Raw genomic sequence first — 27,720 nt, 5'->3', positions numbered from 1 at the left:
ATCTGGAGTGTCCCCCAAAGCCCCTGAGTTAAAGGCTCTGTCTCCAACTTTAGGCATTATTGGGAGGTGGTGGGACATTCAGTAGGTGGGGTCTATTAACGTTAGGCAGTATCTAAGATATTAGGTCAATGGGGGCAAGTCATATGGAAGAAAGAAGTCATACAAAACATCTGTAGGACATTAACTTTGGGACTAGATTATTGTAAACTCACCAACAGAAAGTTAGTCACTGGGGGCAAACCCTCGAAGGGTAAACTGGAACTCAAGCCCTTCTCTATTTTTGCTTCTCAGCTGCCATGAGGTAAATAGGTCTCTTCTACCTGCTCCTGCCATGATGTACTGTGCCACCAAGGGCCCAAAGCAACAGGGCCACATGACTATTGACTGAAACCTCTCAAACTGTGAGACAAAATGAACCTTTCCTCCTTTTACTTAATTACATCAAGCATTTTGTAATAGTGATAAAAAATTGACTAACACACTCCTTGATCAAACTCTAGTCAAGCTTTAGTCAGGTTCCTTGACCAAAATCTAGTACAGCTGCTCTGAATTTTCTTCTCAGCTAGACTTTTGTGCTTCTGTGCTCATTTCTGCTTCTTCCAATTATAACAAGAATCCTGCTAAGACAGTTTACCAGAATCATCCACCTTTAATGCCCTTAATGTCTGATAATTCTCCCTATCTGATAAAGACTTACTCTTTACCATCCTCTGAGACAGATCTGATCATGGCTCACCTTTGGCAAGTCTGAATTCTCTGCACCCTGGATATTTCATCTTAGTAATTTTTCCTCTATGACCTCCTCCATCTTGTTATTTAGCTATAAATTCCCACTTTTCCTTCTTTTATTTGGTGTTGAACCTGATCTCTCTTTCTCTCTCCTACTACAAAATTCCATTGTGGTAGTCCCTGCTTGAATAAAGTATTCCTTATTATAAAGTATTCCTTATTATGAATAATTTTTTCTTAATATTTGCTATGCTTACTGAACTGTGATATGTAAGAAAATTCCCCAAATTTGTGAATGTATTACCCCCTATTTTTTAAAAAAATGAATTCTGTAAATGTAATTAAGGATCTTGAGATGGGGAGGTTATCCAGTGGTTCTTATGAGAGGAAGGGAAAAGGATCATAGTGAGAGAACAGAAAATGATATTGGAAGCAGAAGTTGGAGGGTTAAAAGCTGAAAGTTAGTGAAAAGTGAGGATTCTGCTGCTGACTCTCTACTGTCAACACCTGGCACACCATATGGGCCACAGAAACATCCAAGGTTGCACATTATCAAACAAGGACACCAAGGTTTTTAAGTGCATACACACACACACACACAGAGCAACATCCAAAAAATTAATTGCATCTTTCCATATAAGCCAAAACAGAAAATGAAATAAAAATATTGCTTGCAATGCATCAAAACTATAAACATCAAGACATTCAAGAACTGTCAAGAAAATTATTTCATAAGTTTAAAAAGCACTAAATCTATGGCATAACATAAAATGTTGTATGGATTGAGAAAAATCAATACTGTAATATAATTTTGTGGTGGAGACTACCAGAGTCCACCATGATCTATTTTCCTTTTCTTCTGTTATAAAGTTGTGATTGGGCACATGACTGCCCAGCTAGAACTACATTTACCAGGCCCTTTTAGCTGGGTGTGCCCATGTAATTAGCTTTCATCCCATGGGAGGTAAACTGAGACAATGCCACCTTAGTCTATCAGCCTCTTTCTGCTTTCCATTGACTGGAGCCAAGGAACTGCAACAGGACCACAAAGGAAATTTCTGGTTTATTGGAGGCTTTCTCCTGTGATGTATGTGATCCAAATGGTGATTATAGTGTATATGCATATAAAATTTGAGCTGTACAATTAAAATCTGAACATTTTCTTGTGTTTATTGTATTTTACCTCAATTAAAGCAATTTATTTTTACAAAAAACAAGTAACCTGATTGCAGAAGGCTGAGTTTGGCAAGAACAGGGTGGTGCAGAGTTTTAAGCAAGAGACAGCATTAGCCTGAAGGAGAGTGATGGCTGAGGAGATAGTCTGTGAAAGTACTGGAAAAGATATTAAAGGAGGTAAAATCCACAGGAACTGGTGGATTGGGTGGTGATAAAGTTGGATAAGAGAGATAAGAGAGACAGAACTATTAAGAAAGAGTCCAGGTGTTCTAAGTTGATATAAACAAGCTGAAAGAAGTAGTGAGCCCAGCAAGTATGAGTCTGGACTGGGGTGAGAAACTTTGACTGCTTTACACACTTGTTTGGTAAATAAATCTGCGTGTCCCAAGCTAGAAGTTCTAAGAAGCCACACCTTCACATCCACCCGCACTAACCTGTGTGGGACCCAGGCTCACAGTAGGCCTGGATCCATCCCACCACCAGCTAGAGCCCAGGCTCTGGTACAGGACCTCCTCTTCCAACCAGAAGACCACCACGGGAGCTCAGGCCCAGCAGAGATCTGCTCACACTGACGTATGTGGGTCCCAGGCCCAGGGTAGGTCCAAGTTCACCCCCCTCCCACACCTGGGAGCACAAGCCTAACCCACTTCCATCTTGGGACACTGCAGTCACCACCATAGCCTTCTCCTCGAAGTAGCCCCTGCCTTGTTGACAATAGACAGGGCCTAGAAGCAGCCGCATTTCAGAGGAGCCAGCCCAAAGACAGTGTAAGGCCCACCCTTTCAGCCCCATCTCAGTAAGACATTGCATCCATCTTGGGGCACCTCCAATATTATCTCAAGTTACCTCGGTTATTGCCACCTCCACCTTTACTTGCAATAGCATAGATTGAAGGACACCAGCAGGGTCTGGAAGCCCCAAATCAAGGTGAGGTACAGACAATCTGCCCTGGTACTATATAGGGTAGAAACTGTAATATCTCAGATCCACACTGCAAGAAAGGAAGACACACAGACAAAGTGAAAAAACAAGGGAGGAAAGTGCCCCAAACAAACCAGAACACTATAATAACAAATCCCATGGACAGCAAAGTTGATGAAATGTCAGAGGAGGAGTTCAGAAGGTTCATGATTAAAATGATCTGTGAATTAAAGAATGACCTAAATGAGCAAATACAGGCAAAAATTGATCACTCTAACAATGAGATAAGAGAGCAAATACAGGTAGCAAAAAATTACTTCAAGAGAGAGAGATAGAGACTCTGAAAAAAAAAGTCAGAAATCCTCGAAATGAAGGAAACAGTAAGCCAAATAAAAAACTCAATAGAATGCATAACCAACAGACTAGATCACTTGGAAGAAAGAATATCAGATAATGAAGACAAAGTATACAATCTGGGTAATAAAGTTGACTACATAGTGAAGATAGTAAGAAACCATGAACAGAACATCCAAGAATTATGGGAGAGCATCAAAAGACCAAATCTAACAGTTATTGGGATAGAAGAAGGCACAGAGTTTCTTTTTTTTTATTGGTTGTTCAAAACATTACAAAACTCTTGACATATCATATTTCATACATTAGATTCAAGTGGGTTATGAACTTCCATTTTTAAGGCACAGAGTTTCAAACCAAAGGAATGAATATACAATCTCTTCAATGAGATAATATCAATGAAAATTTCCCAAACATGAAGAATGAATTGGAAAACCAAATTCAAGAGGACACCAAATGTACAAAATTATAACAGATGTACACCAAGGCACATTATAATGAAAATGCCTAGCATACAGAATAAGGATAGAATCTTAAAATCCACAAGAGAGAGGAATCAGATCACATATAGGGGGAGACCAATTCGTATCTCAGCAGATTTTTCAACCCAGACCCTCAAAGACAGGAGATTACGGAATAACATATACCAAGCTCTGAAAGAAAATAGATGCCAATCAATCTTATAGCCAGCAAAATTAAACTTTAGATTTGATGATGAAATAAAAGCCTTCCATGATAAACAAAAGTTAAAAGAATTTAAAACTAGAAAGCCTGCTCTACAGAAATGAAAAACAATGATGAAAATCAGCAGGTGGAGGTATTACACTAAAGGAAAATCTATTCAGAGGAGAAACCAAGTCAAGTTAAATACCAAAAATAAACAAAAATGGCTGGGAATACAAATCATGTCTTGGGCGCCTCTGCTGGAGCGAGTGCCCAGGGCGGAGGCGGAAGCAAAGGCGGAGGCGCTCTGAAAGGACTCTGAAAAGGAATCCTGCCCAAGCAGTGATGAAGAGGAGGAGGAGGATTCTGAATATGATGAAGATGGAGATAATTATATTATTGATGACTTTGTAGTACAAGATGAGGAGGGTGATGAAGAGAATAAAAATCAACAAGAAAAAAAATTGACTACCTCTCAATTGAAATTAGTAAAACAGAATTCTCTTTATTCTTTTAGTGACCACTATACTCACTTTGAAAGAGTTGTGAAGGCCCTTCTGATCAATGCTTTAGATGAATCTTTTCTGGGATCATTGTATGATGGCACCAGGCAAAAATTGTATGCCCAAGATATGTTGACATCTCTTCATTATTTGGATAATCGCTTTGTTCAGCCCAGTCTAGAGAGTTTAGCTTCTAGAAGTCGTTGGAAAGATCAATATAAGGAGCAGGTAGAAAATTATTCTAATGTGAGTATCCATTGGAAGAATCCTGAAAACTGTTCCTGTCAGGCTTGTGGATTGCATCGCCACTGCAGATATTCAGTGCATTTATCAGGAAAGTTGTATAATACCAGGACTATGGAAACAGATGATTTTATGTCACATGATAAACGGGTGTTTACTGTTGGCAGAATATGTGCTGATCGTACCAGAATTTATCATAAACTGAAACATTTTAAGTTCAAACTCTACCAGGAATGTTGCTCTCTTGCAAAGACAGAAGAAGTTGAGGATGAACAGGTTAAAGAAAGTGTGGAAAGAATTTTCAGTCAGTCAACAGAAAATGGCTGGATTAAAGAGAAATATGGTCAACTTGAAGAATATCTCAATTTTGTGGATTACTTTCAAGATGAGAAGTTTGACTGAATTGTAATACATTTCCTTCAGAAAAGATTTTATAAATTCCTGTAAATGTGAAGATCATGAACCTTGTTTCGCTGTACTATGTGGCATTTTATATGTTTTTTGTGTATCTTCAAGCAAAATATCTTGTTTAAAACATGTTCATTTAATTTCCCATGAAATGGCACTCTATATCTGATAAAACTTTTAACTGCTGTACATGGAAAACAAGCTTAATAATTATTAAGCCCATAAATGTATTTTAAAGTTATCTAACAATGCCTTTATTACAGATGACTATCAAGTGAATGAGCTAATCATGTTCTGTCAGTTTAGTAGAAATATATTGTATTTTAAAATATTTAGCCTAACATCTATATATATTTAATGTTGAATCTCTGTTTGGGTCTATTTGTTATCCTTTTACAGTATTAAATGGTTTTCTTCATTAATATATTTTTTTATTACTATCATCTAAAGTGCCATAGAAGAAACCTCAATGTATCATTCAGTAAAGTCCCCTTGCTTCATAATCAGACTGTAGTTTTTCTGTTCCAAATAGAGGAGTGCTTTATGCTCTTTCTAAAGTTTTCCTTAAAAATGAATTTCGGGCCTCTGAGAGTCTTTCAAACCTCACATTCAAGAAACATTTCATGATCTGTGTTTTCATACTTTCTGTTATTTCTTTTTTCTATTCAGTTTTGTGTAGATGTTAATGATTAATATACATTTTATTTTTACCCATAACTTTCCCAATATATGCGTATATGTTAGGGTCTGAAGATTCCAGAGACAAGTTCAGCAAAAAACACTTTAAAAGTATATTTTGGTATCTGCATTACTTTGCACATCTTCATTTTCCCAGAGTATAATAAACAGTTGCAGAGTGAACAAATGGACCCTGTCTATTCCATCTTTAATTCTCAATAATGGCATTCTAAAAGGATCTCTTCTACTGTGGAATTTTAGATTCTTTTTCATACTGGAAGTCTTAATTGAACCTCGCTTCATCTATTAATGAGATTCACAGCATAGACCTCAATGTATGTATATACATAATAAATATCTACATTTTGTTAAATCCTTAAAAAAAATCATGTCTCAATAATAACCCTGAATGTTAATGGCCTAAACTCACCAATCAAAAGACATAGACTGGCAGATTGGATAAAAAAAAAAGACCCAACAATATGCTGCCTCCAAGAGACTCATCTTATAAGAAAAGACATCCACAGACTGAAGGTGAAAGGTTGGGAAAAATCATACCACTCACATGAACTGTGGAACCAAGCAGGGGTTTCCATCCTCATATCAAATAAAGTAGACTTCAAATTAAAGTCAATCAAAAAGATAAAGAAGGACATTACATAGTGCTCAAGGGAACCATACACCAACAAGACTTAACAACCATAAATATATATGCCCCAAACAATGGAGCATCTATGTTCATCAAACAAACTCTTTTCAAGTTCAAGAGTCAAATAGACCACAACACAATAATTTTGGGTGACTTTAACACACCTCTTTCACCACAACACAATAATTTTGGGTGACTTTAACACACCTCTTTCACCACTGGATAGATCTTCCAAACAAAAGCTGAACAAAGAAACTATAGAACTCAATAATACAATCAATAACTTAGACTTAACTGACATGTATAGACTATTTCATCCTTCAATGAGTGAATACACTTTCTTCTCAGCAGAACATGGATCCTTCTCTAAAATAGACCATATATTATGCCACAAACAACTCCTAGCAAATATAAAAAAGTAGAGATACTACCCTGCATTCTATCAGATCCTAATGGAATGAAATTAGAAACCAATGGTAAAATAAGAAATAAAATCCACTCCAACACCTGGAGACTAAATAATATGCTACTGAATGAACAATGGGTTGCAGAAGACATAAGGAGGAGATTAAAAAAATTTTAGAGGTGAATGAGAACACAAATACAACATATCAGAATCTCTGGGACACTATGAAGGCAGTTGTAAGAGGAAAGCTCATTGCATGGAGTTCATTCCTTAAAAGAAGAAAAAGTCAACAACATTACTAAAGAATAAATGACTTAATATTACAACTCAAAGCCCTGGAAAAAGAAGAACAAATCTACACCAAAATCAGTATGAGACAGGAAATAATTAAAATCGAGTTGAAATCAATGAAACTGAAACAAAAGAAACAATTGAAGAAATTGACAAAACAAAAAGTTGGTTCTTTGAAAAAATAAATAATATTGACAGACCCTTAGCCATGCTGATGAAGAGAAGGAGAAAAAAAAACAAATCACTAACATAAATGATGAAAAAGGAAATATCACAACAACACTACAGAAATACAGAAGATAATTAGAAATTATTTTGAAAACTTGTACTCCAATCAAATAGAAAATATCAAAGGCATCGATAAATTTCTAGAGTCATATGATTTGCCCAAATTGAATCAGGATGATATGCAGAATTTAAACAGATCAATTTCAAGCAACAAAAATAGAAGACACCATCAGAAGCCTACCATCCAAGAAAAGCCCAGGACCAGATGGATACACAGGCAAGTTCTACAAGACATTTAAAGAAGAACTAATACCAATACTCTTCAATTTATTTTAGGAAATAGAAAAAGAGGGAGCACTTCCAAACTCATTCTATGAGGCCAATATCACCTCGATTCCAAAACCAGGCAAAGACACAGGAAAAAAAGAAAACTTCACACCAATATCTCCAATGCACATGGATGCAAAAATTCTCAATAAAATTCTAGCAAATCGAATACAAAAACATATCAAAAAGATAGTACACCACTATCAAGTGGGGTTCATTCCAGGGATGCATGGTTGGTTCAACATACAGAAATCAATAAATGTAATTCATCACATCAATAGACTTAAAGATAAGAACCATATGATCATCTCAATAGATGCAGAAAAAGCTTTCAACAAAATATAGAATCCCTTTATGTTCAAAACCCTAGAAAAATTAGGGATAACAGATATATATATATATATATATATATATATATATATATATATATATATATATCAACATTGTAAAAACCATCTATGCTAAGCCCCAGGCCAACATCATTCTAAATGGAGAAAAATTGAAGGCATTTTCTCGTAGAACTGGAACAAGACAGGGATGCCCTCTTTCACCACTTCTATTCATCATAGTTCTTGAAATACTAACCAGAACAATTAGACAAAAGAAATTAAAGGGATACAAAAAGGTAAAGAAGAACTCAAATTAGCACTATTTGCTGACGATATGCTTCTATACCTGGAAGACCAAAAAAATTCCACCAAAAAACTTCTAGTAAATGAATTCAGCAAAGTAGCAGGATACAAAATTAACACCCATAAATTTCTGTATATCAGTGGCAAACCCTCTGAAAAGGGAATGAGGAAAACTATCCCATTTACAATAGCATTAAAAAAATGCTTGGGAATCAACTTAATAAAAGAGGTGAAAGACCTCTACAATGAAAAATACAGAACAATAAAGAAAAAAAAAAGAAGACTTTAGAAGATGGAAAGATCTACCTTGTTCTTGGATAGGCAGAATTAATATTGTCAAAATTATCATACTACCAAAAACATTATACAGATTTAGTGCAATTCCAATCAAAATCACAATGACATTCCTCATAGAAATAGAAAAAGCAGTCATGAAATTCATCTGGAAAAATAAGAAATCCAGAATAGCTAAAGCAATCCTTAGCAAGAAGAGTGAAGCAGGTGGCATCACTATACCAGATCTTAAACTATACTACAGAACAGTAACAAAAACAGCATGGTATTGGCACCAAAATAGATAGATTATTACTAAAGAATAGAGGACACAGAGACTAACCCACATAATTACAGTTATCTTATATTTGACAAAGGCGCCAAAAACATACTTTGGAGAAAAGATAGCTTCTTCAACAAATGGTGCTGGGAAAATTGGAAATCCATATGCAACAAAACGAAATTAAACCCCTATCTCTCACCGTGCACAAAACTCAACTCAAAGTGGATCAAGGACCTAGGAATTAAACCAGAGACACTGTGTCTATTAGAAGAAAAAGTTGGCCCAAATCTCTATCATGTTGGATTAGTCTTATTAACTTCCTTAATAAGACTCCTATAGCATAAAAACTAATATCAAGAATCAATAAATGGGATGGAGTCAAACTAAAAAGTTTCTTCTCAGCAAAAGAAACAATCATTGAGGTGAATAGAGAGCTTACTAATTGAGAACAAATTTTGACCACATACACATCAGATAGAGCACTAATCTGTAGCATATATAAAGAACTCAACAATCTTAACACCAAAAAAATACAAATAACCCAGTCAATAAATGGGCCAAGGAACTGAAAAGACACTTCTCAGAAGAAGATATACAATCAGTCAACAAATATATGAAAAATGTTTAACATCTCTAGCAATTAGAGAAATGCAAATCAAAACTACTCTAAGATATCATCTCACTCCAGTCAGAATGGCAGCTATTATGAAGACAAACAATAGTAAGTGTTGTCGAGGATGTAGAGAAAAAGGCACACTCATACATTGCTGGTGGGACTGCAAATTGTAGCAGCCAATATGGAAGGCAGTATGGAGAATTCTTGGAAAACTGGGAATGGAACCACCATTTGACCCAGCTATCCCACTCCTCAGTCTATACCCAAAGGACTTAAAAACAGCATACTAGGGGCTGGGGATGTGATTCAAGTGGTAGCTCTCTTGCCTGGCATGTGCGAGGTACTGGGTTCGATTCTCAGCACCACATAAAAATAAAATAAAGATATTGTGTCCAACAAAACTAAAAAATAAATATTAAAAAACCCCAGCATACTACAGGGACACAGCCACATCAATGTTTATAGCAGCATAATTCACAATAGCTAAACTGTGGAACCAACATAGATGCCCTTCAGTAGATGAATGGATAAAGAAAATGTGGTATATATACACAATGGAATATTATTCAACATTAAAAGAGAATAAAATCATGGAATTTGCAGGTAAATGGATGGAGCTGGAGAATATAATGCTAAGTGAAATTAGCTAATCCCCCCCCCAAAAAAAAAACCCTGAATGATTTCTCTGATTTAAGGATGCTGGTCCATAATATGCTGGGGGTGGGGGGATGGGAAGATTAAATGAACTCTGGATAAGGCAGAGGGAAGAAGTGGAGGGAGTGGAAGAGAGGGGTTATAGGGGTAAGAAAGACGGTGGAATGCAATGGTCATCATTACCCTAAGTACATGTATGAAGACATGAAGGATGTGACTCTACTTTGGGTACAACCAGAGATATGAAAAATTGTATTCTATATGTGTAATATGAATTGTAATGCATCCTGTTGTCATATATAGCAGATTAAATTTTTTATAAAAGAATATAAAATAGTTACAAGCCTGGGCAGGCCCAAGGGCTTCTGAGTATATTATATGGAAGAGAGTGCTGTGGAGATAAATAAAATGGTGAAGAAAGATAAAAAGCACCAGGGTGAAGGTGGGGATCACAGCATCTTCAGAGAAGCCTCACTGAGAAGATCAAATATAAACAAAGACTCAGAGGAGGGAAGGGATCATAGCTGGGGAATAACATGCCAGGAAAAGAAAATAGAACGTATAGAATTGCTATAGGGAAACCATGACTATTGTGTTCAAGGAGTGAAAAGGGGGTTGGTAGGCAGAAACAGAGGGAGCCAAGGAGAATATAATAAAAGATGAGTTACAGAACCTAAAGAGAGAAAGCGGGGAGGAGGGGCAGATGATATAGGACCTTGCAGGCCTCTGTAAATGTTCTTAGCTTCCTTTCTCTGAGAGTGAAAGGACTTCACTAGAGGTGAAATGTTTACTTATCCTTTCACTCAAGTGGCTAAACTAAGAATAAACCATAGGAATAAAAAATGCAAAGAAGGAGATGGATTAAAAGGATATTGCAACAATCTAAGAAAGAGATCATGGTCACTTGTACTAGCCAGCTGGTGAGGATGAAGGAATGTGATTTGTTTCTGAATATATTTTGAAGATACAAGAGATTTTATGGTAAAGTGGACATAGATTGTAGAAAAAAAAAGATGTCCAGGAGAGTTTATGGGTTTCATTCTGAGTATATAAATATGGAATTTTAAATTAATGAGATTAAGAAATATTTCTTAGAATGTTTTTGGATATAAAATACATAAAAAGTTCAATTCACTGTATACTGAACTTAAAATAAACATCTACTGTGTACCTAGTGAGACTGGCATATAATGCAGTTAGAATTCATTGCAGTCCAAGTTGGATGCATTCATGTGAACATCATCAGCATATATTTATAAACCATGATATCATATACAGGATCAACATCGTTAATTCATAAATCTGAAATGTTTTAGAATGCCCTGAACACCAAAATATTTGAGTGCCACAAGTGGAAAATTCCACACCTGATCTCACGTGATGAACTGTAGTTAAAATGCAGGCACACTAAAAATAATAAATAAATAAAATTTCTTTTAGATAATGTAAATAAGGTATTATGAAACATAAATGAGTTTCATATTTAGAATTGGGTCTCATCCCAAGATGTCTTGCTATATATACATACATATTCCAAAATCCAAAAAGTCAGAAACTTGATATACTTCTGATCCCAGGGATTTTGGATAAAGGGAAAGTCAACCCTTAGTTGTGTAAGTCACTGTATCAATTAACACAAGAAATAAATGCAAAAACAAAAGAAAATAACCTGAAGATAGAGCTCTTGAAGCATGATAATGTTTAGTTTACACAGATATGGAATAATAAGTAAGAGACCATGAGACAGGCAGAATAAAGGCCTCCTAAAAGATTCCAGATCTCTCAAAACCTATGAGTGTGTTTTGGAGAGAGTTGTCTGGATTATCCAGTTTGCCAAATATAATCAGAAGAGTACTTACAGGAGGGAGAGAGGAGGGTCAGACTCAGAGAAAGGGATGTGATGAGAGAGGCAGAGGTCAATCAGAATGATGTGATCATTGGAAAGAAGTCACAACCCAAGGAATGCCAGCAGGGTCTCAGAGCTGCCAAAGGAAAGGAGACTGATTCTTCTCTAGAGGTTCCAGGAGGCTTGACACTTTGATATTAGGTTAGTGAAATGTATTTTTGACTTTTGACCTCCAGAACTATAAGACAATAAAGCTGTGTTGTTTAAAACCACTAAAAGAAAAAAAAACACACCTTCTCCATATTTCCAGGTTTATGTGAAGATATAGCAGAGGTTGAAACACACCAAGCCTTCTACAGAATTTCTGTGTAGTTCCTTGTCATCATTACAGAGGAAAAGGAAATGGGCAAACGTTAGATTCTAAATTATCTCACCAAGTTCTCTTCTGATCTCACGATTATAAAATTAAATTTTCTCATAAATGCATAAGATGTATATATTAATCCTGAATTTTGCTCCTTTCTGGTGATTGCATGTTAGCATTTTTACATTGAGGATAGTCCACATAAAAGCTAAATAATATTTCTTTGCATTTATAAAATCCATAAAATAACTGGTATTATAAGGTCACACTGCAGTTACCAGAAATGGTTACTAAGGAAGAACATAAATCACACAACTATATGAGGTGGGGAAATCACCCTGAGCTCCATGCTTCCCATTAAATAGATTGGAAAAAACAGCCTCCAGCCTGCTATTCTCTCCTCTACTTGAAGCCAAGGGAAATTAACAGAGCAGATAATAGAAGCAGCTAAGCAACAAGGACACCCAGACAGAACACAGCTGCACTGCAGATGAGGACAGCAAACCCCCAAGTAGCAATTCAGGCGCAAGAATTTTGCTGAGGAATGGGAAAGCAATGGACTTCTGTGGTGAGCCGCTTCTGCCGTTTCTGCAGATTATGGTCGCCATTACAAGATGACGCTGGCTCCGCTGTGGTCTGTGACAAACAACTCCTTATCTGGGAAAGTTGGCACATGATTTTTCACCACCCTGTGAGAAAGCTCCACGCGGCAGCTTTGCATTGGGGCTTGGGATGCTTTATTAAGGCTGGGAGGGGCATCCGAGAGGAAGAAGAAGAAATATCCAGGGCCTGAATAAACTGTTGAAAGAAGATTCCCGAGTTGCGTCTTCCTTGCGGGCAAGGGGTCGCGACAAGTGGTGCCGAAACCCGGGAACCAGAACTTTCAGCAGTCAGGGGTGGTGCACCGGTTAGTCCCAGGTAAGTGGGATCCGCGATCAAAGCGGGATTAATCCCTAGTAAGTGGGATCCGCGACCAAAGCGGGACAGCTCCTCTGTAATGAAAGAGAGAGCCTTACATTTTATTGCAGCTGCACTGTGTACTTTCGCTTCTACTTTCGCTTTTTTTTGTGCTTCCTTTGTTGTTGTGTCATGGGTGCCGCATCTTCAAGTCCGCTTCTCCTGGCCCTAGATGGCCTGTTACGTTCCAAGGGACTGGAAGTGAAACATAGTACTTTACAGAGATTTTTACAGAAGATAGATATCGCTGCACCGTGGTTTGCATTTTCGGGCAGCCTTACTGTGCCTAGTTGGGATAAATTAGGCAAAGATCTTGACTTTGCTTCTGAGCAGGGCATATTAGAGGGTGGGGTGATACCCCTTTGGAAAATGGTCCGTGGTTGCCTTACAGATGACAGATGTCAGGAAGCACTTACTAAAGGACAGGAGGTTTTAGAGCAACTGCATGAGGAAAAATCTGAAGGATCATGTAGTGAAGTGGCAGAGAGTATTAAAAGTAACAGTAGTGAGAAGGCAAAAGAGCCTGAAGATAAAAATAGGAGAAGGCTCTACCCAGACTTGACCGAATTAAAAACGCCTGAGAACACAAGCGACTCAGAGAGTTCTGAGGACCTTGATATATTGTTACAACAACTACATAAGATAAAAATGAAAAAGAAGAAAAAGGAGACACAGGGCACCCAGGCCTACTGTAAGAAGGGGAAGGGAGTTAACATTGGTCAACAAAACTCTGAGGAGGAGGAGGTAGAATATCTAGAAGAAGATATGGTGCCGATTGCCCCACCTCCGTATGTGGGGGGGAGCCAAGGTTCCGGGAGATCTTTTCATGCACAAGTTTGGAGGACAGTTAATACAGATATGGGACTTGCATACCCTGTATTTCAGGACAATAACAGGGGAAGATATCATGAGCCTTTAGACTTTAAGATAATTAAAACCTTGGCAGAATCTGTCCGCACTTATGGCATAGATGCCGTTTTCACTCTCACTCAGGTGGAGGGACTTACTAGATTTTGCATGACTCCCTCAGATTGGGCTAGTCTAGTCCGCGCTTGTGTTTCCCCAGGGAAATATTAGGAGTCCAAAGTTGGCTGTTTAATGTTTCTGGCAGTACCCAAGACTCGGAGCGAGGTAGGAGGCTTAAAATTTCTGCAAATAATTCACAATTATCTAATGCTACATTACCCTCCGCAGCAGTCCGTCTCCAATCTCCGTTCCTGTTTCTTTTGGCTAATGTTACATTACAGGGGATGCTTAATTGCTCTAATATTACCTGTTATTTGTCTGAGTGTTGGAATGGATCCTGGCCTATGGCAATGGTTATGAAATTTCCAACCTTTGTCCCGATCCTGGTTACTGCAGATCCAGAATCTTTTCCTATTGTTGAACTGATTAGAGCCCGTAGAGATTTTGGAATTACGGCAGCTATAGTGACAGCTGTGGCGGTGTCTGCTGCTGCAGCAGTTACAGCTGGAGTAGCCATGGCCAGCCAGGTACAAACTGCTGCCACTATTAATCAGGTTATTCAACAAACATCCACCATACTTGAATCTCAAAGTAGAATTAATCAACATATTTTATCTGGGATTCTGGCTGCTAATCAAAGGATAGATCTGCTTCAAGCTCAAGTTGAGGAATTGTCTGACCTAGTACATTTGGGTTGTATTGATCAACGTGCACATTTATGTATAACCTCTGTCAGATTTTATGATTCCAGAAATGCCTCCCGCATCATCGGGGAATATTTATCCGGAACCTGGTCCATGGAAGCAGAAAACTTGATCCAGTCTCAACTGACTCAGATTGCCGTTTTGAATAGTACCCGTGTTGAACCAGTGACTTTGGGTCAATTCACCGATTGGATATCTTCTGCTTTTTCCTTCTTCAAAGAGTGGGTGGGAGTAGGCATTTTTGGTGCAATGTGTTGCTTCAGTGTTGTACTCTGTTTGTGGCTTCTCTGTCGCCTTAAGGCCTGCAGTGCTCACGATAAGGCTATGATCATACAAGCTCTTGCAGCTTTAGAAAATGGCAACTCAACTCAAGTCTGGCTTGCGCATCTTAAGCAGTAAACCTTTGTCATGGTCGTTACACCCCAAGTTATTATAACATTGCACTGGGATCGACATGACTTTCCTTGTTATTCTCTTAGTGTTGGAAAGCCCTTGCACTCTGCCGGTCTTACTGCCATTGCACGCAGATGGGTTTCCACACTAGTACTTTTCTATCGCCTTGAAGTTCGTGCCTTTCTTTCAGGGTGCTGTCAACTTGTTTGTCGTTATAAACAGCCACAGTTCAGCCTCAGCTATCCCCCTTCGTCCACCATCGTCACGATACAGGATGCGAGGCAAGGCACTGCACTTGAGTGATCCTTGACGTGGACCTCAAGGAGAGCATGTCCTTTTGCATGCGGGTTAGACGCGTCCACGCCCCGCCCCACGAAAAAAGGCGTCGGCTGATATGGCCTCAGGTCTGGGGAAGGCGCCTCCTTAGGACTGAGTCATACTATGCAGCCACTTCTGCACAGTGGGATAGGACCTCTACTCTCGCCTGTATTGTTTTAAGAAAACAGAAAAGGGGGAACTGTGGTGAGCCGCTTCTGCCGTTTCTGCAGATTATGGTCGCCATTACAAGATGACGCTGGCTCCGCTGTGGTCTGTGACAAACAACTCCTTATCTGGGAAAGTTGGCACATGATTTTTCACCACCCTGTGAGAAAGCTCCACGCGGCAGCTTTGCATTGGGGCTTGGGATGCTTTATTAAGGCTGGGAGGGGCATCCGAGAGGAAGAAGAAGAAATATCCAGGGCCTGAATAAACTGTTGAAAGAAGATTCCCGAGTTGCGTCTTCCTTGCGGGCAAGGGGTCGCGACAGACTTCACTTGAATGAAAATCACTGTACAACTGCTCCTTGACTCGTGACAGGGTTACATCCTGATAAACCAACTGGAAGCTGAAAATATTATGTTGAGAATGCACTTAATACACCCAGCCTACTGAACACCATAGCTGAGCAACACAGTACACTGAGTACCAGGTTTTTCTCTCTGCCATAGCATGGCTGATTGGGAGTTGTGCTTTGTTGCGGCTGCCCAGCACTACAAGAGAATATTCTTAAGGCATAGTGCTGACCCAGGAAATGATCAAAATTCCAAGTATGATTTCTATTGAATGCAAAGTGCTTTTTTACCATCATCAACTAGAAAAATCTTAGAAGTTGGATCATCCTAACTCAGGACCATCTGAAGATGCAAAGAAAGAAATCCTTTGCCCTTACTAATAAGGGGCCTGTCAGAAAACATGACCCAATTGTCACAGATGCATGAGTTTGTTCCTGGATTGGTGTGTTTTGTTGTCATGCAAGCTAATAGGACTCTTGCCAAAATCAGCCCTGGGAGCATAGCTGCTACTCCGCAGCAGGGGAACCAGGAGGTTCAAGGAAAAGCAGCCACTTCAGTGCAAGCATAACTTAAGAATGTATGCCCTGAACTCAGCTTCCCTGGGCTGGGCCACTGAGCACAGCCCAGAAAATCATATCAGCACTGAACTATCAGGGCATGCATGATGCAGAAACAGGAAGTAATTCCAGTAGGGTCTGCTTAGCTACCCTATGGAAGTGGATGGTAAGAAGAGTTTTTAAAGAAGGTTCATTGAGAGGTGAATAAATTATATTTGTCTGTGGTCCTTAAAAATCTCCAAATTTTCATAACTTCTAAAAATCAACCTATCAACTAAACAACAATCACACATAGAGAGAGACACACAAAAAAAACTTTCCCAACCTTCAAATCAGCTCATAGATGGTATATTAGATGCACTGGGTTAGATTTAAATATCCCTAGTATGATGCAGGCTGTTTCTCCTGTTGAGTTTTTCTGGAATTGCAACTTCCTATTTTGTTTTCATTAATGGTCTTTAATTTTTAAAGCAGTATTAGGTTTATAGAAAAATTAGAAAGCATAGAGGTTTTTGAATACCAACTTTTCTCTAGCCCTCAGTTTTTCTTATTATTAACATCTTGCTGAGGTGGGATGCATTTGTTACAATTGAAAGCCAATATTGATGCATTATTATTAATGGAAGTTCTTAGTTTATGTTGGCATTCACTCTCCATGTTGTGTAACACTGAATTTTGAGAGACGCATAACATCAGACACCCACTGTTACTCCACCTATTCATTCTTCTCCACTCCCTCCCTAACCCCTGGCAACTACTGATTTTTTTAAAACTATCTCTATAGTTTTGCCTCTTCTGAAATGTAGTTACAATCAAAGTGTTTAAAACTTTCAGACTGGCTTCTTTCACTTAGTAATATGCATTTAGGGTGCAATTTGCTATTTTTTGTTGAGCTATGAAAAGGGGGAAAGTGTAGATAACATGTTCTTGGTGTTTCACCAGAAACTATCTCTCACACACACATGCGTGCACATGTTCATGCCTTTGGATTTACACTCAACAATGTGAATGTGCCAAATATAGAAAACATTGAAGTTTAGAGTAAAAACTAGGTATAGTCCTGGACCAATAGTAGATATAGTTTGAAAGCCACACTGGTGACTTTCAAACTTGTCTTACCATTAAACAAGTATCTATGGAGTATGAAGGGGGATGGTGATGTAGAATGGCAAGCAAATGCTAAAGTCTTTTTAACAGGTTTTCTTCTTGCAGTTGTAATTGAATTACTTCACTCAATCCTGTATTGTAGAATTGACAGTAAATTAATGTGCTTATATTGTTGAGAGTCAGAGTTCTCACTATGCAAGAAGGGTCACACATATACAATTAAGGATGGAAAGAAAAAGCCCCAAGGGAATGGATTGGAACTAGAGATATTGATGTGGATTCTCAATTTCTAAAATATTTTGGCATGTGTACATGGATATGTATGTGCACCTGTGTAAGCATATATATTTGCATTTGTATATATATGTGTGCATATATGTATACATATGTACTATAAGTCTGTGTATATCTCTCTCTGTGTGTGTGCCTGTGTATATGTGTTACACACAAATTTTCTAGTTCTATCCACTGAAAGGACCAAGAAGCAATGACATCTCAGTAGCCATAAGCAGACCTAAAGCCCAGTTTGTCCTCTAATAACATTCCTCACTAAGAAGAACAAGGGCTCCTCTCTACAGAGACATGCTAAACTGCTAACATAACCAAAATATTTTAAAATTATATTTGTGCAAAGATTTACAATATCAATTAGTGAAGATTCAAAGACATAATGTGGATCCAATGAATTTTATTCTAGAGAGAGATGAGTCTTAAATGTACTTCTGAAAGTAAAGAAGTAGTTTTAAAAAGTGTGGGGGGCTTGTAACAAGGACAAGGATCAACTTAAAGAATACCCCATGGCAAAATCAGGGATAATTTGAGCACCAAAATGTTAAGTACAGTCATGAATTATAAGCTACTGAAAGATATGAACTAAGGAGTGGTACCAACAATGATGATGATGATGAAGAAGATCATAGATAGATAGATACATACATATGTACATACATAGGCGAGAAGGAAGATATCTTGCTTAATGTGGAGGGGTACTGGGGTAGGAAAACCATCATTTTACAACACACAGTAAAGATTGGATCAGACAAATGAGCATCAATGGATACTAAATCAAGGGGGTAATTTTGTTGAAGACTAGAAACTTGGCATGGACTTAAAGTGTCTTACCACAGTTGTTAATTAGTTTCAAGTTAAAAATAATAATAAATGTTATATAGGAGGAAAGTTAGGCAACATGTGTGTGTGTGTGTGTGTGTGTGTGTGTGTGATACTAGGGATTGAATCCAGGCCCTTGTGCATGTGAGGCAAGCACTCTACCAACTGAGCTATATCCCCAGCCCTAGGCAACACTTTTACCAGGTTATTAAAACTAACATCACTGACCAGGAGTAGGTGGCCATTGTATGCCACCAGATGGGATACCTTGGTCATCATGTCATCTGGAGTATCTAGTTGACAATGTACTCCCTAATCATGAGAAAACAGAAAACCAATAAAAGGGTGGGGAAAGGTTATAACCTTCACAAATATTATTGATACAAAAATTAAGCTATGGAAATGCTCCAGAGGAAAGGAGGTTAAAAAACATGATAAATAAATGTAATAAATGATCATTGGTTGTGTTTTAAATTGGAGGAGACACTACACAAGTCCTTGTCAGGGCAATTGAATAAGGAAAACAGCATGGATAAAATTAGTGAATAAATGTTAAATTTACTAGAGTTGACGTGTTGAGGGCCACAGCCCAGTCAGAATGATGCACGGCATTTTGCCAGAAGGGAGTGGTTGAGAGGTGAGGCCAGCCAGCCATTGAGATGATGATGGTTAAGTTAAGCTGTGTATTGAGTTGTATATAAACCTTTGCTGTCCGGCAATAGGGCGGCTCTTGCTGCCTCAGGCGCCCGCTACTTTGGAGTTCCCCTTGAGTTCTCACGGGATTCCAAGATAGTGCGCGCCGCTGAGCCGGTGGAGGGTGAGAGTGTTCCCGGGGAGTGTGTGTGGAGTGTGCTGGTGGAGTTCGGGAATAAAGAGTTGCTGTTTGAACCTACAAGTGCTTCATGGCGGCTCAGTTATTTGTGCCCAGCCAGACTGCGGCATTGATGACTAAACTGTGAAGGTGCAAGAGAATATTTCTGTTTTTAGGAAATACACAGTGAAATATTTAGGGGTAAAGAAAGGGTTATGACATACATAACTGAACAATGGCACCACAATTACAAATACATAGTCAAGATAGTTAATTACAAAACCTAATGGGACAAATTAATGATATCTGAATCTGAAGAAAAGGCAGAAGAGTATTCTTAGCATTATTTTTATTCTTGCAGTTTTTGTGTATGTATAAAATTATTGCCAAACAAAAAGTTCAAATTAAAAAACATTACCTAGGGCTGGGGATGTGGCTCAAGTGGTAGCGCACTTGCCTGGCAGGCGCGGGGCGCTGGATTCGATCCTCAGCACCACATAAAAGTAAAATAAAAATGTTGTGTCCACCGAAAACCAAAAAATAAATATTAAAAAAATTCTCTCTCTCTCTTTAAAATAAAAACAAACAAACAAACAAATAACATTACTTAATGAAATATGTGGCAACAACAAATATCTTTCAATGGATCCTTCATCTTCTATAACCTGGACAGTTTCCCCCCCAATATATTCTTTAAAATAATCTGTCAAGGCATCACTTTCTCTGATATTTTGCCCGATATTTTCTTCTTAAAAAGAACTATATTTTCAGGTCATCTGAAATTGCCTTAGACTCAAGTAACAGAATAAAAATAGCAGTAATGCAAGACAGAAACACATTTCTACCCCCAAACCAAGGGAGAGTCAGCCCAGGGTTCCACTGGATCATTAGTGTGTCCTGGATCCTTCTATCTTTGTGCTCTTCCATCTTTTGCACCTGGCTTCTGTTCTCAAGGTCATAGAGTTACAGGATTCTATTGTTCCAGGATCACTGCCAGAGCCTCAGCCATCACTTCCACATCTTAGCCAGCAAGTGCCAATCATTTTGTCCCTCTACCAAGGGGATGTCCCTCAAATCCAACCTAAAACTTCTGCTTGCATTTCACAAGCCAGAACTTAGTTCCATGGTTACATCTAGCAGAAAAGTAATATGGCGTCTTGAGCTGGGTATTTCTTGCCTGGTATAAATTCCTATTATAAGGAAGGGAGGAAGAATTAATACTGAGTAGGCAATTATAAGTCTCTGAATACCTCCCATTGTGGTATTTGACGTTCTATTCCATTATTATATCACACTTTATTTGTTTTGATATCAGTATCATAAATTATACAATTTGGGGACATGAAATATCTGTATTTGTTTCTGAGTTCCCTGATACTGGCTCAGTACCAGTCACTCAGTAACTGTTTATGAAGTTTGATGAAATTGGGTGAATAGATAGGCAGTCACCTGCATAGTACAGATAAGTATAATGTACATTCCACACAAGTAACAAGCACTGTTTCACTATGAAAAGACCTTAAGAACCAACTTCTCAGTGTAATTTGATTATAAAATCCAAGTTAATTTTGGAGATTATGAAATTTGCTGGTGAACATGGCGGCGGGTGTGGAGAGATCAAGTCTCTGACCTCTTCAGCTGCGCGGGCATAGGGAGTCATAAACCATCTAAATGCTGTTTGCTCAGGATCACTAGGCAATGCTGAGCTGCCGTGGATCTGGGGCGAACAGTCTGGGCCCCTCAGAACACACACCAAGCCCGGATCGGCTGAATTCAAGCTCCCGTTCGCCTGCGTCTCACAGACAAACTGCTGTGACTCAGCATTAAACGATCCCACTGAAACAACTGGTCGGCCCTTCTGAACCTGCGGAGGTTAATACCAACCGAGCCTTCATAGGCAGTGGCCACAGGATTGAGACGGGGCTTGGGAGAGCCAGTCAGGACCCACCCGTTGCATTGGTCACCCGGCAAAGGGAACGAACTGTCGCCATTTGCATGGGATACCACCATGGCAGAGATCTGACGTCACCAGAATGCGGCGGAGGAGATAACTTCATTGAAACCGGCGGCGACAGGTGTGTAACCCCCTAGCCCTTCCTCTCCACACAGCGGGGAAACCTCAAGGGCCCCTCCCATCTCTCCTGTCAGCGCGATAGTCAGACCGAGGGAATCAGGAGTGGCGCGGGACCCGCAGCGCGGAACCCCTGGCTACCGCTCCCACCAGTGCTGACAACTGAGGTCTCTTGCACCAGCTACCGGGGGCATGGCTATCGGAGGGCAAGCAAAATTTGCTGAGGGTTCTCAGCCCCAAGCTCCACAAACTTAGGGTCTGAGGGAATGGCAAACGGGGAGAGTGTGCCCAGGTGTTCATGAAAACAGGGCTCCTGGGAGCAGCAGACCTGGCGTGTAGCCAACATTGTGGTGAGCGTCACTGGTGAGCGGGGCCTGGCTTCAGGAAAAGTGGGGAAGTGACTAGACACAAGAGAAGGCCCTAGGCACTCAGGATTGGAGACCCGCCCAGTCTGGGAGGAGGAGCTGCTGCACAGTGATTGGTTCTCGCGGAATGAGAGGAGAAGCTTGGCCCAGTGGGCACAGCTCCACCTACTGGAAGAGAAGTTAATCAAACTCTAAGACTGCATTTATTAATTTTTTTTTTAATTTGGGTTTCTTTTTTCATTTTTTTTTTTTAATATTTTTTAATTATTTTTTTAATTTTAATTTTTATTTTTTTAAATTTTTTTTCTTTTTTTCTTTTCTATTTTTTTCTTTTGTCTTTTCATTTATTTTCAATTTCCTTATTCCCCCTTCCTTGAATTCTACCTGCCTACTCTCATTCTCTTTAGTGACTTCTTCCCTTCCCTTCTAATATCTTTCCTCCCAAGCATCAAATAAATTTGTAGGAGTAAACAGTAACTCAGCAGTCAAACAGAACAAGAAGTAACATGAGCAGCATGAAAAAGCAAGGAAGAAAAGGAGTACAAACAATGCAGGACAGCCTAAATATTCAGGAGGACCTAGAGGCATCAGAAAAATGGCCAAATAAAGAAGTCAAGGAATACCTTAGACAGATGGAATGGAATCTTAAAGAGGATATGAGACAGCAAATTCAAACAGTGAAAGAACACATTGAAAATGAATTACATAAACAGATAAAAGAAGCAAATAAGCATCTTTATAAGGAGATAGAGATTATTAAAAAAAATCAAACAATAATTCTAGAAATGAAGGAAACTAAAAACCAAATTAAAAACTCAAATGAGAGTATCACTAATAGAGTGGAGCAAGTAGAAGCCAGAACGTCAGATAATGAAGACAAAATATATCATCTTGAAAAGAGTCTAGCCAACACAGAAAGGCTGGTAAAAAAAATCACGAGAAAAACATCCAAGAGATATGGGATAATATAAAAAAACCAAACTTACAAGTCATCGGGATAGAGGAAGGTACAGAGATTCAAATCAAGGGAATGAGTAACCTGCTGAATGAAATAATTACAGAAAACTTTCCAGAAATAAAAAAGGAAACGGATATACAAATTGTAGATGCATACAGGACACCGAGCACACAAAATCACAGTAGACCAACGCCAAGACACATTGTTATGAAGATATCCAATATACAGAACAAAGAGAAAATATTAAAAGCTACAAGAGAAAGGAGGCAGATTACATTCAGGGGTAAACCAATAAGGTTAACAACGGATTTTTCATCACAGACGCTGAAAGCGAGAAGATCCTGGAACAACGTATTTCAACCACTGAAAGACAATGGATGCCAACCAAGAATTTTGTATCCAGCAAAATAAAGCTTCAGGTACGACAACGAAATAAAAATCTTTCATGATCAACAAAAGTTAAAAGAATTTGCAGCCAGAAAACCAGTACTGCAAAGCATCTTGAGGAAAACACTACAAGAGGAAGAAATGAAAAACAATAACCAAAACCAACAGTGGAAAGTACCTCAGTAAAGACAGAGGGCAGGGGGAAAGCTAGTCATGGAGAAAAAACTAAATTAAAAAAAAAACGATAAATAATCAAACATGGCTGGAAGTACAAACCATATATCAATAGTAACTCTAAACGTTAATGGCTTAAACTCTCCAATGAAGCGACATAGGCTGGTAACATGGATTAAAAAAACAAATCCAACAATATGCTGCCTCCAGGAGACACATCTGATTGGAAAAGACATACACAGGCTGAAGGTGAAAGGTTGGGAAAAAATATACCACGCACACGGTCCTCGTAAGAAAGCAGGGGAGGCCATCCAAATATCGAATAAAATCGACTTCAAGATTAAGTTAATCAAAAGGGATAAGGAAGGACATTATATACTGTTAAAAGGAACCATTCACCAACAAGACATAACAATTATCAATATTTATGCACCAAATAATGGTGCTGTGACGTTCATAAAACAAATTCTCCTCAAGTTCAAGAATCAAATAGACCACAACACAATAATCATGGGTGACTTCAACACACCTCTCTCACCATTGGACAGATCCTCCAAACAAAAGTTGAATAAAGAAACTATAGAACTCAATATCACAATCAATAACCTTGACTTAACTGACATATTTAGAATATATCAACCATCATCAAGTGGATATACTTTTTTCTCAAAAATAGACCACATATTATGCCATAGGGCAACCCTCAGTAAATATAAAGGGATGGAGATAATACCATGCATTTTATCTGATCATAATGGAATGAAACTGGAAATCAATGATAAAAGAAGGAAGGAAAAATCCTACATCACATGGAAAATGAACAATATGTTACTGAATGATCAATGGGTTACACAAGACATAAAGGAGGAAATCAAAAAATTCTTAGAGATAAATGAAAATACAGACACAACATATCGGAATCTATGGGACACAATGAAAGCAGTTTTAAGAGGGAAATTCATCACCTGGAGGTCATTCCTCAAAAAAAGGAAAAACCAACAAATAAATGAGCTCACACTTCATCTCAAAGCCCTAGAAAAGGAAGAGCAAAACAACAGCAAATGCAGCAGAAGGCAAGAAATAATTAAAATCAGAGCGGAAATCAACAAAATTGAAACAAAAGAAACTATTGAAAAAATTAACAAAACTAAAAGTTGGTTCTTCGAAAAAATAAATAAGATCGACAGACCCTTAGCCATGCTAATGAAGAGAAGAAGAGAGAGAACTCAAATTACTAACATATGGGATGAAAAAGGCAATATCACAACAGATGCTACAGAAATACAGAAGACAATTAGAAACTATTTTGAAAACCTAAATTCCAGTAAAATTGAAGATAGTGAAGACATCAATAAATTTCTTAAGTCATATGATTTGCCCAGACTGAGTCAGGAGGATACACACAATTAGAACAGACTCATATCAATGGATGAAATAGAAGAAGCATTCAAAAGACTACCAACCAAGAAAAGACCAGGACCAGATGGATATACAGCAGAGTTTTACAAAACCTTTAAAGAAGAATTAATACCAATACTTTTCAAGTTATTTCAGGAAATAGAAAAAGAGGGAGCTCTTCCAAATTCATTCTATGAGGCCAACATCACCCTGATTCCGAAACCACACAAAGACACGTCAAAGAAAGAAAACTACAAACCAATATCTCTAATGAACCTAGATGCAAAAATCCTCAATAAAATTCTGGCGAATCGGATACAAAAACACATCAAAAAAATTGTGCACCATGATCAAGTAGGATTCATCCCTGGGATGCAAGGATGTTTCAATATACGGAAATCAATAAATGTTATTCACCACATCAATAGACTTAAAGATAAGAACCATATGATCATCTCGATAGATGGAGAAAAAGCATTCGGCAAAGTACAGCATCCCTTTATGTTCAAAACATTAGAAAAACTAGGGATAACAGGAACTTACCTCAACATTGAAAAAGCTATCTATGCTAAGCCTCAGGCTAGCATCATTCTGAATGGAGAAAAATTGAAGTCATTCCCTCTAAAATCTGGAACAAGACAGGGATGCCCTCTGTCACCACTTCTATTCAATATAGTTCTTGAAACACTGGCCAGAGCAATTAGACAGACGAAAGAAATTAAAGGCATAAAAATAGGAAAAGAAGAACTTAAATTATCACTATTTGCGGAAGACATGATTCTATACCTAGAAGACCCAAAAGGGTCTACAAAGAAACTACTAGAACTAATAAATGGATTCAGCAAAGTGGCAGGATATAAAATCAACATGCATAAATCAAAGGCATTTCTGTATATCAGCGACAAATCCTCTGAAACGGAAATGAGGAAAAACACCCCATTCACAATATCCTCAAAAAAAATAAAATACTTGGGAATCAACCTAATAAAAGAGGTGAAAGATTTATACAATGAAAACTACAGAACCCTAAAAAGAGAAATAGAAGAAGATCTTAGAAGATGGAAAAATATACCCTGTTCATGGATAGGCAGAACTAACATCATCAAAATGGCGATATTACCAAAAGTTCTCTATAGGTTTAATGCAATGCCAATCAAAATCCCAATGGCATTTCTTGTAGAAATAGATAAAGCAATCATGAAATTCATATGGAAAAATAAAAGACCCAGAATAGCAAAAGCAACTCTAAGCAGGAAGTGTGAATCAGGCGGCATAGCGATACCAGACTTCAAACTATACTACAGAGCAATAGTAACAAAAACAGCATGGTACTGGTACCAAAACAGGCGGGTGAACGAACCAATGGTACAGAATAGAGGACACAGAGACCAATCCACAAAGTTACAACTATCTTATATTTGATAAACGGGCTAAAAGCATGCAATGGAGGAAGGATAGCATCTTCAACAAATGGTGCTGGGAAAACTGGAAATCCATATGCAACAAAATGAAACTGAATCCCCTCCTCTAGCCATGCACAAAAGTTAACTCAAAATGGATCAAGGAGCTTGATATCAAATCAGAGACTCTGCGTCTGATGGAAGAAAAAGTTGACTCCGACCTACATATTGTGGGGTCGGGCTCCAAATTCCTTAATAGGACACCCATAGCACAAGAGTTAATAACAAGAATTAACAAATCAGACTTACTTAAACTATAAAGTTTTTTCTCAGGAAGAGAAACAATAGAGAGGTAAATAGGGAGCCTACATCATGGGAACACATTTTTACTCCTCACACTTCAGATAGAGCCCTAATATCCAGAGTATACAAAGAACTCAAAAAATTAAAGAATAAGATAACAAATAACCCAATCAACAAATGGGCCAAGGACCTGAACAGACACTTCTCAGAGGAGGACATACAATCAATCAACAAGTATATGAAAAAATGCTCACCATCTCTAGCAGTCAGAGAAATGCAAATCAAAACCACCCTACGATACCATTTCACTCCAGTAAGATTGGCAGCCATTATGAAGTCAAACAACAAGTGCTGGCAAGGATCGGGGGGAAAGGGTACTCTTGTACATTGCTGGTGGGACTGCAAATTGGTGCGGCCAATTTGGAAAGCAGTATGGAGATTCCTGGGAAAGCTGGGCATGGAACCACCATTTGACCCAGCTATTGCCCTTCTCAGACTATTCCCTGAAGACCTTAAAAGAGCATACTACAGGGATACTGTCACATCGATGTTCATAGCAGCACAATTCACACTAGCTAGACTGTGGAACCAACCTAGATGCCCTTCAATAGATGAATGGATAAAAAAAAATGTGGCATTTATACACAATGGAGTGTTACTCTGCACTAAAAAATGACAAAATCATGGAATTTGCAGGGAAATGGATGGCATTAGAGCAGATTATGCTAAGTGACGCTAGCCAATCCCTAAAAAACAAATGCCAAATGTCTTCTTTGATATAAGGAGAGTAACTAAGAACAGAGTAGGGTCGAAGAGCATGAGAAGAAGATTAACATTAAACAGGGATGAGAGGTGGGAGGGAAAGGGAGAGAGAAGGGAAAATGCATGGAAATGGAAGGAGACCCTCAGAGTTATACAAAAGTACACACAAGAGGAAGTGAGGGGAAGGGGAAAAATAATATAAGGGGGACAAACGAATGTC

The 27,720-nt window shown here is 38.4% G+C and overlaps 1 protein-coding gene across 1 annotated transcript; it reads left to right on the top strand.

Annotated features, from left to right (window-relative positions):
* The first annotated feature begins 2,033 nt into the window (after positions 1–2,033).
* LOC124095132 (coiled-coil domain-containing protein 82-like) lies at positions 2,034–5,362 on the top strand. Its single transcript, XM_046448249.2, has 3 exons — positions 2,034–2,082; positions 2,363–2,478; positions 4,158–5,362. The coding sequence occupies exons 1-3, from the start codon at positions 2,034–2,036 to the stop codon at positions 4,989–4,991; spliced, it is 999 nt and encodes a 332-aa protein (XP_046304205.1). The 3' UTR covers positions 4,992–5,362.
* The last annotated feature ends 22,358 nt before the right edge of the window (positions 5,363–27,720 follow it).

Source organism: Marmota monax, unplaced genomic scaffold (assembly GCF_021218885.2).
Source record: "Marmota monax isolate L192 unplaced genomic scaffold, Marmota_monax_Labrador192_F-V1.1 WCK01_AAM20220418_F8-fsc00043, whole genome shotgun sequence".
Lineage (NCBI taxonomy): Eukaryota > Metazoa > Chordata > Mammalia > Rodentia > Sciuridae > Marmota > Marmota monax.
This window is presented reverse-complemented; position numbering and strand designations above follow the sequence as displayed.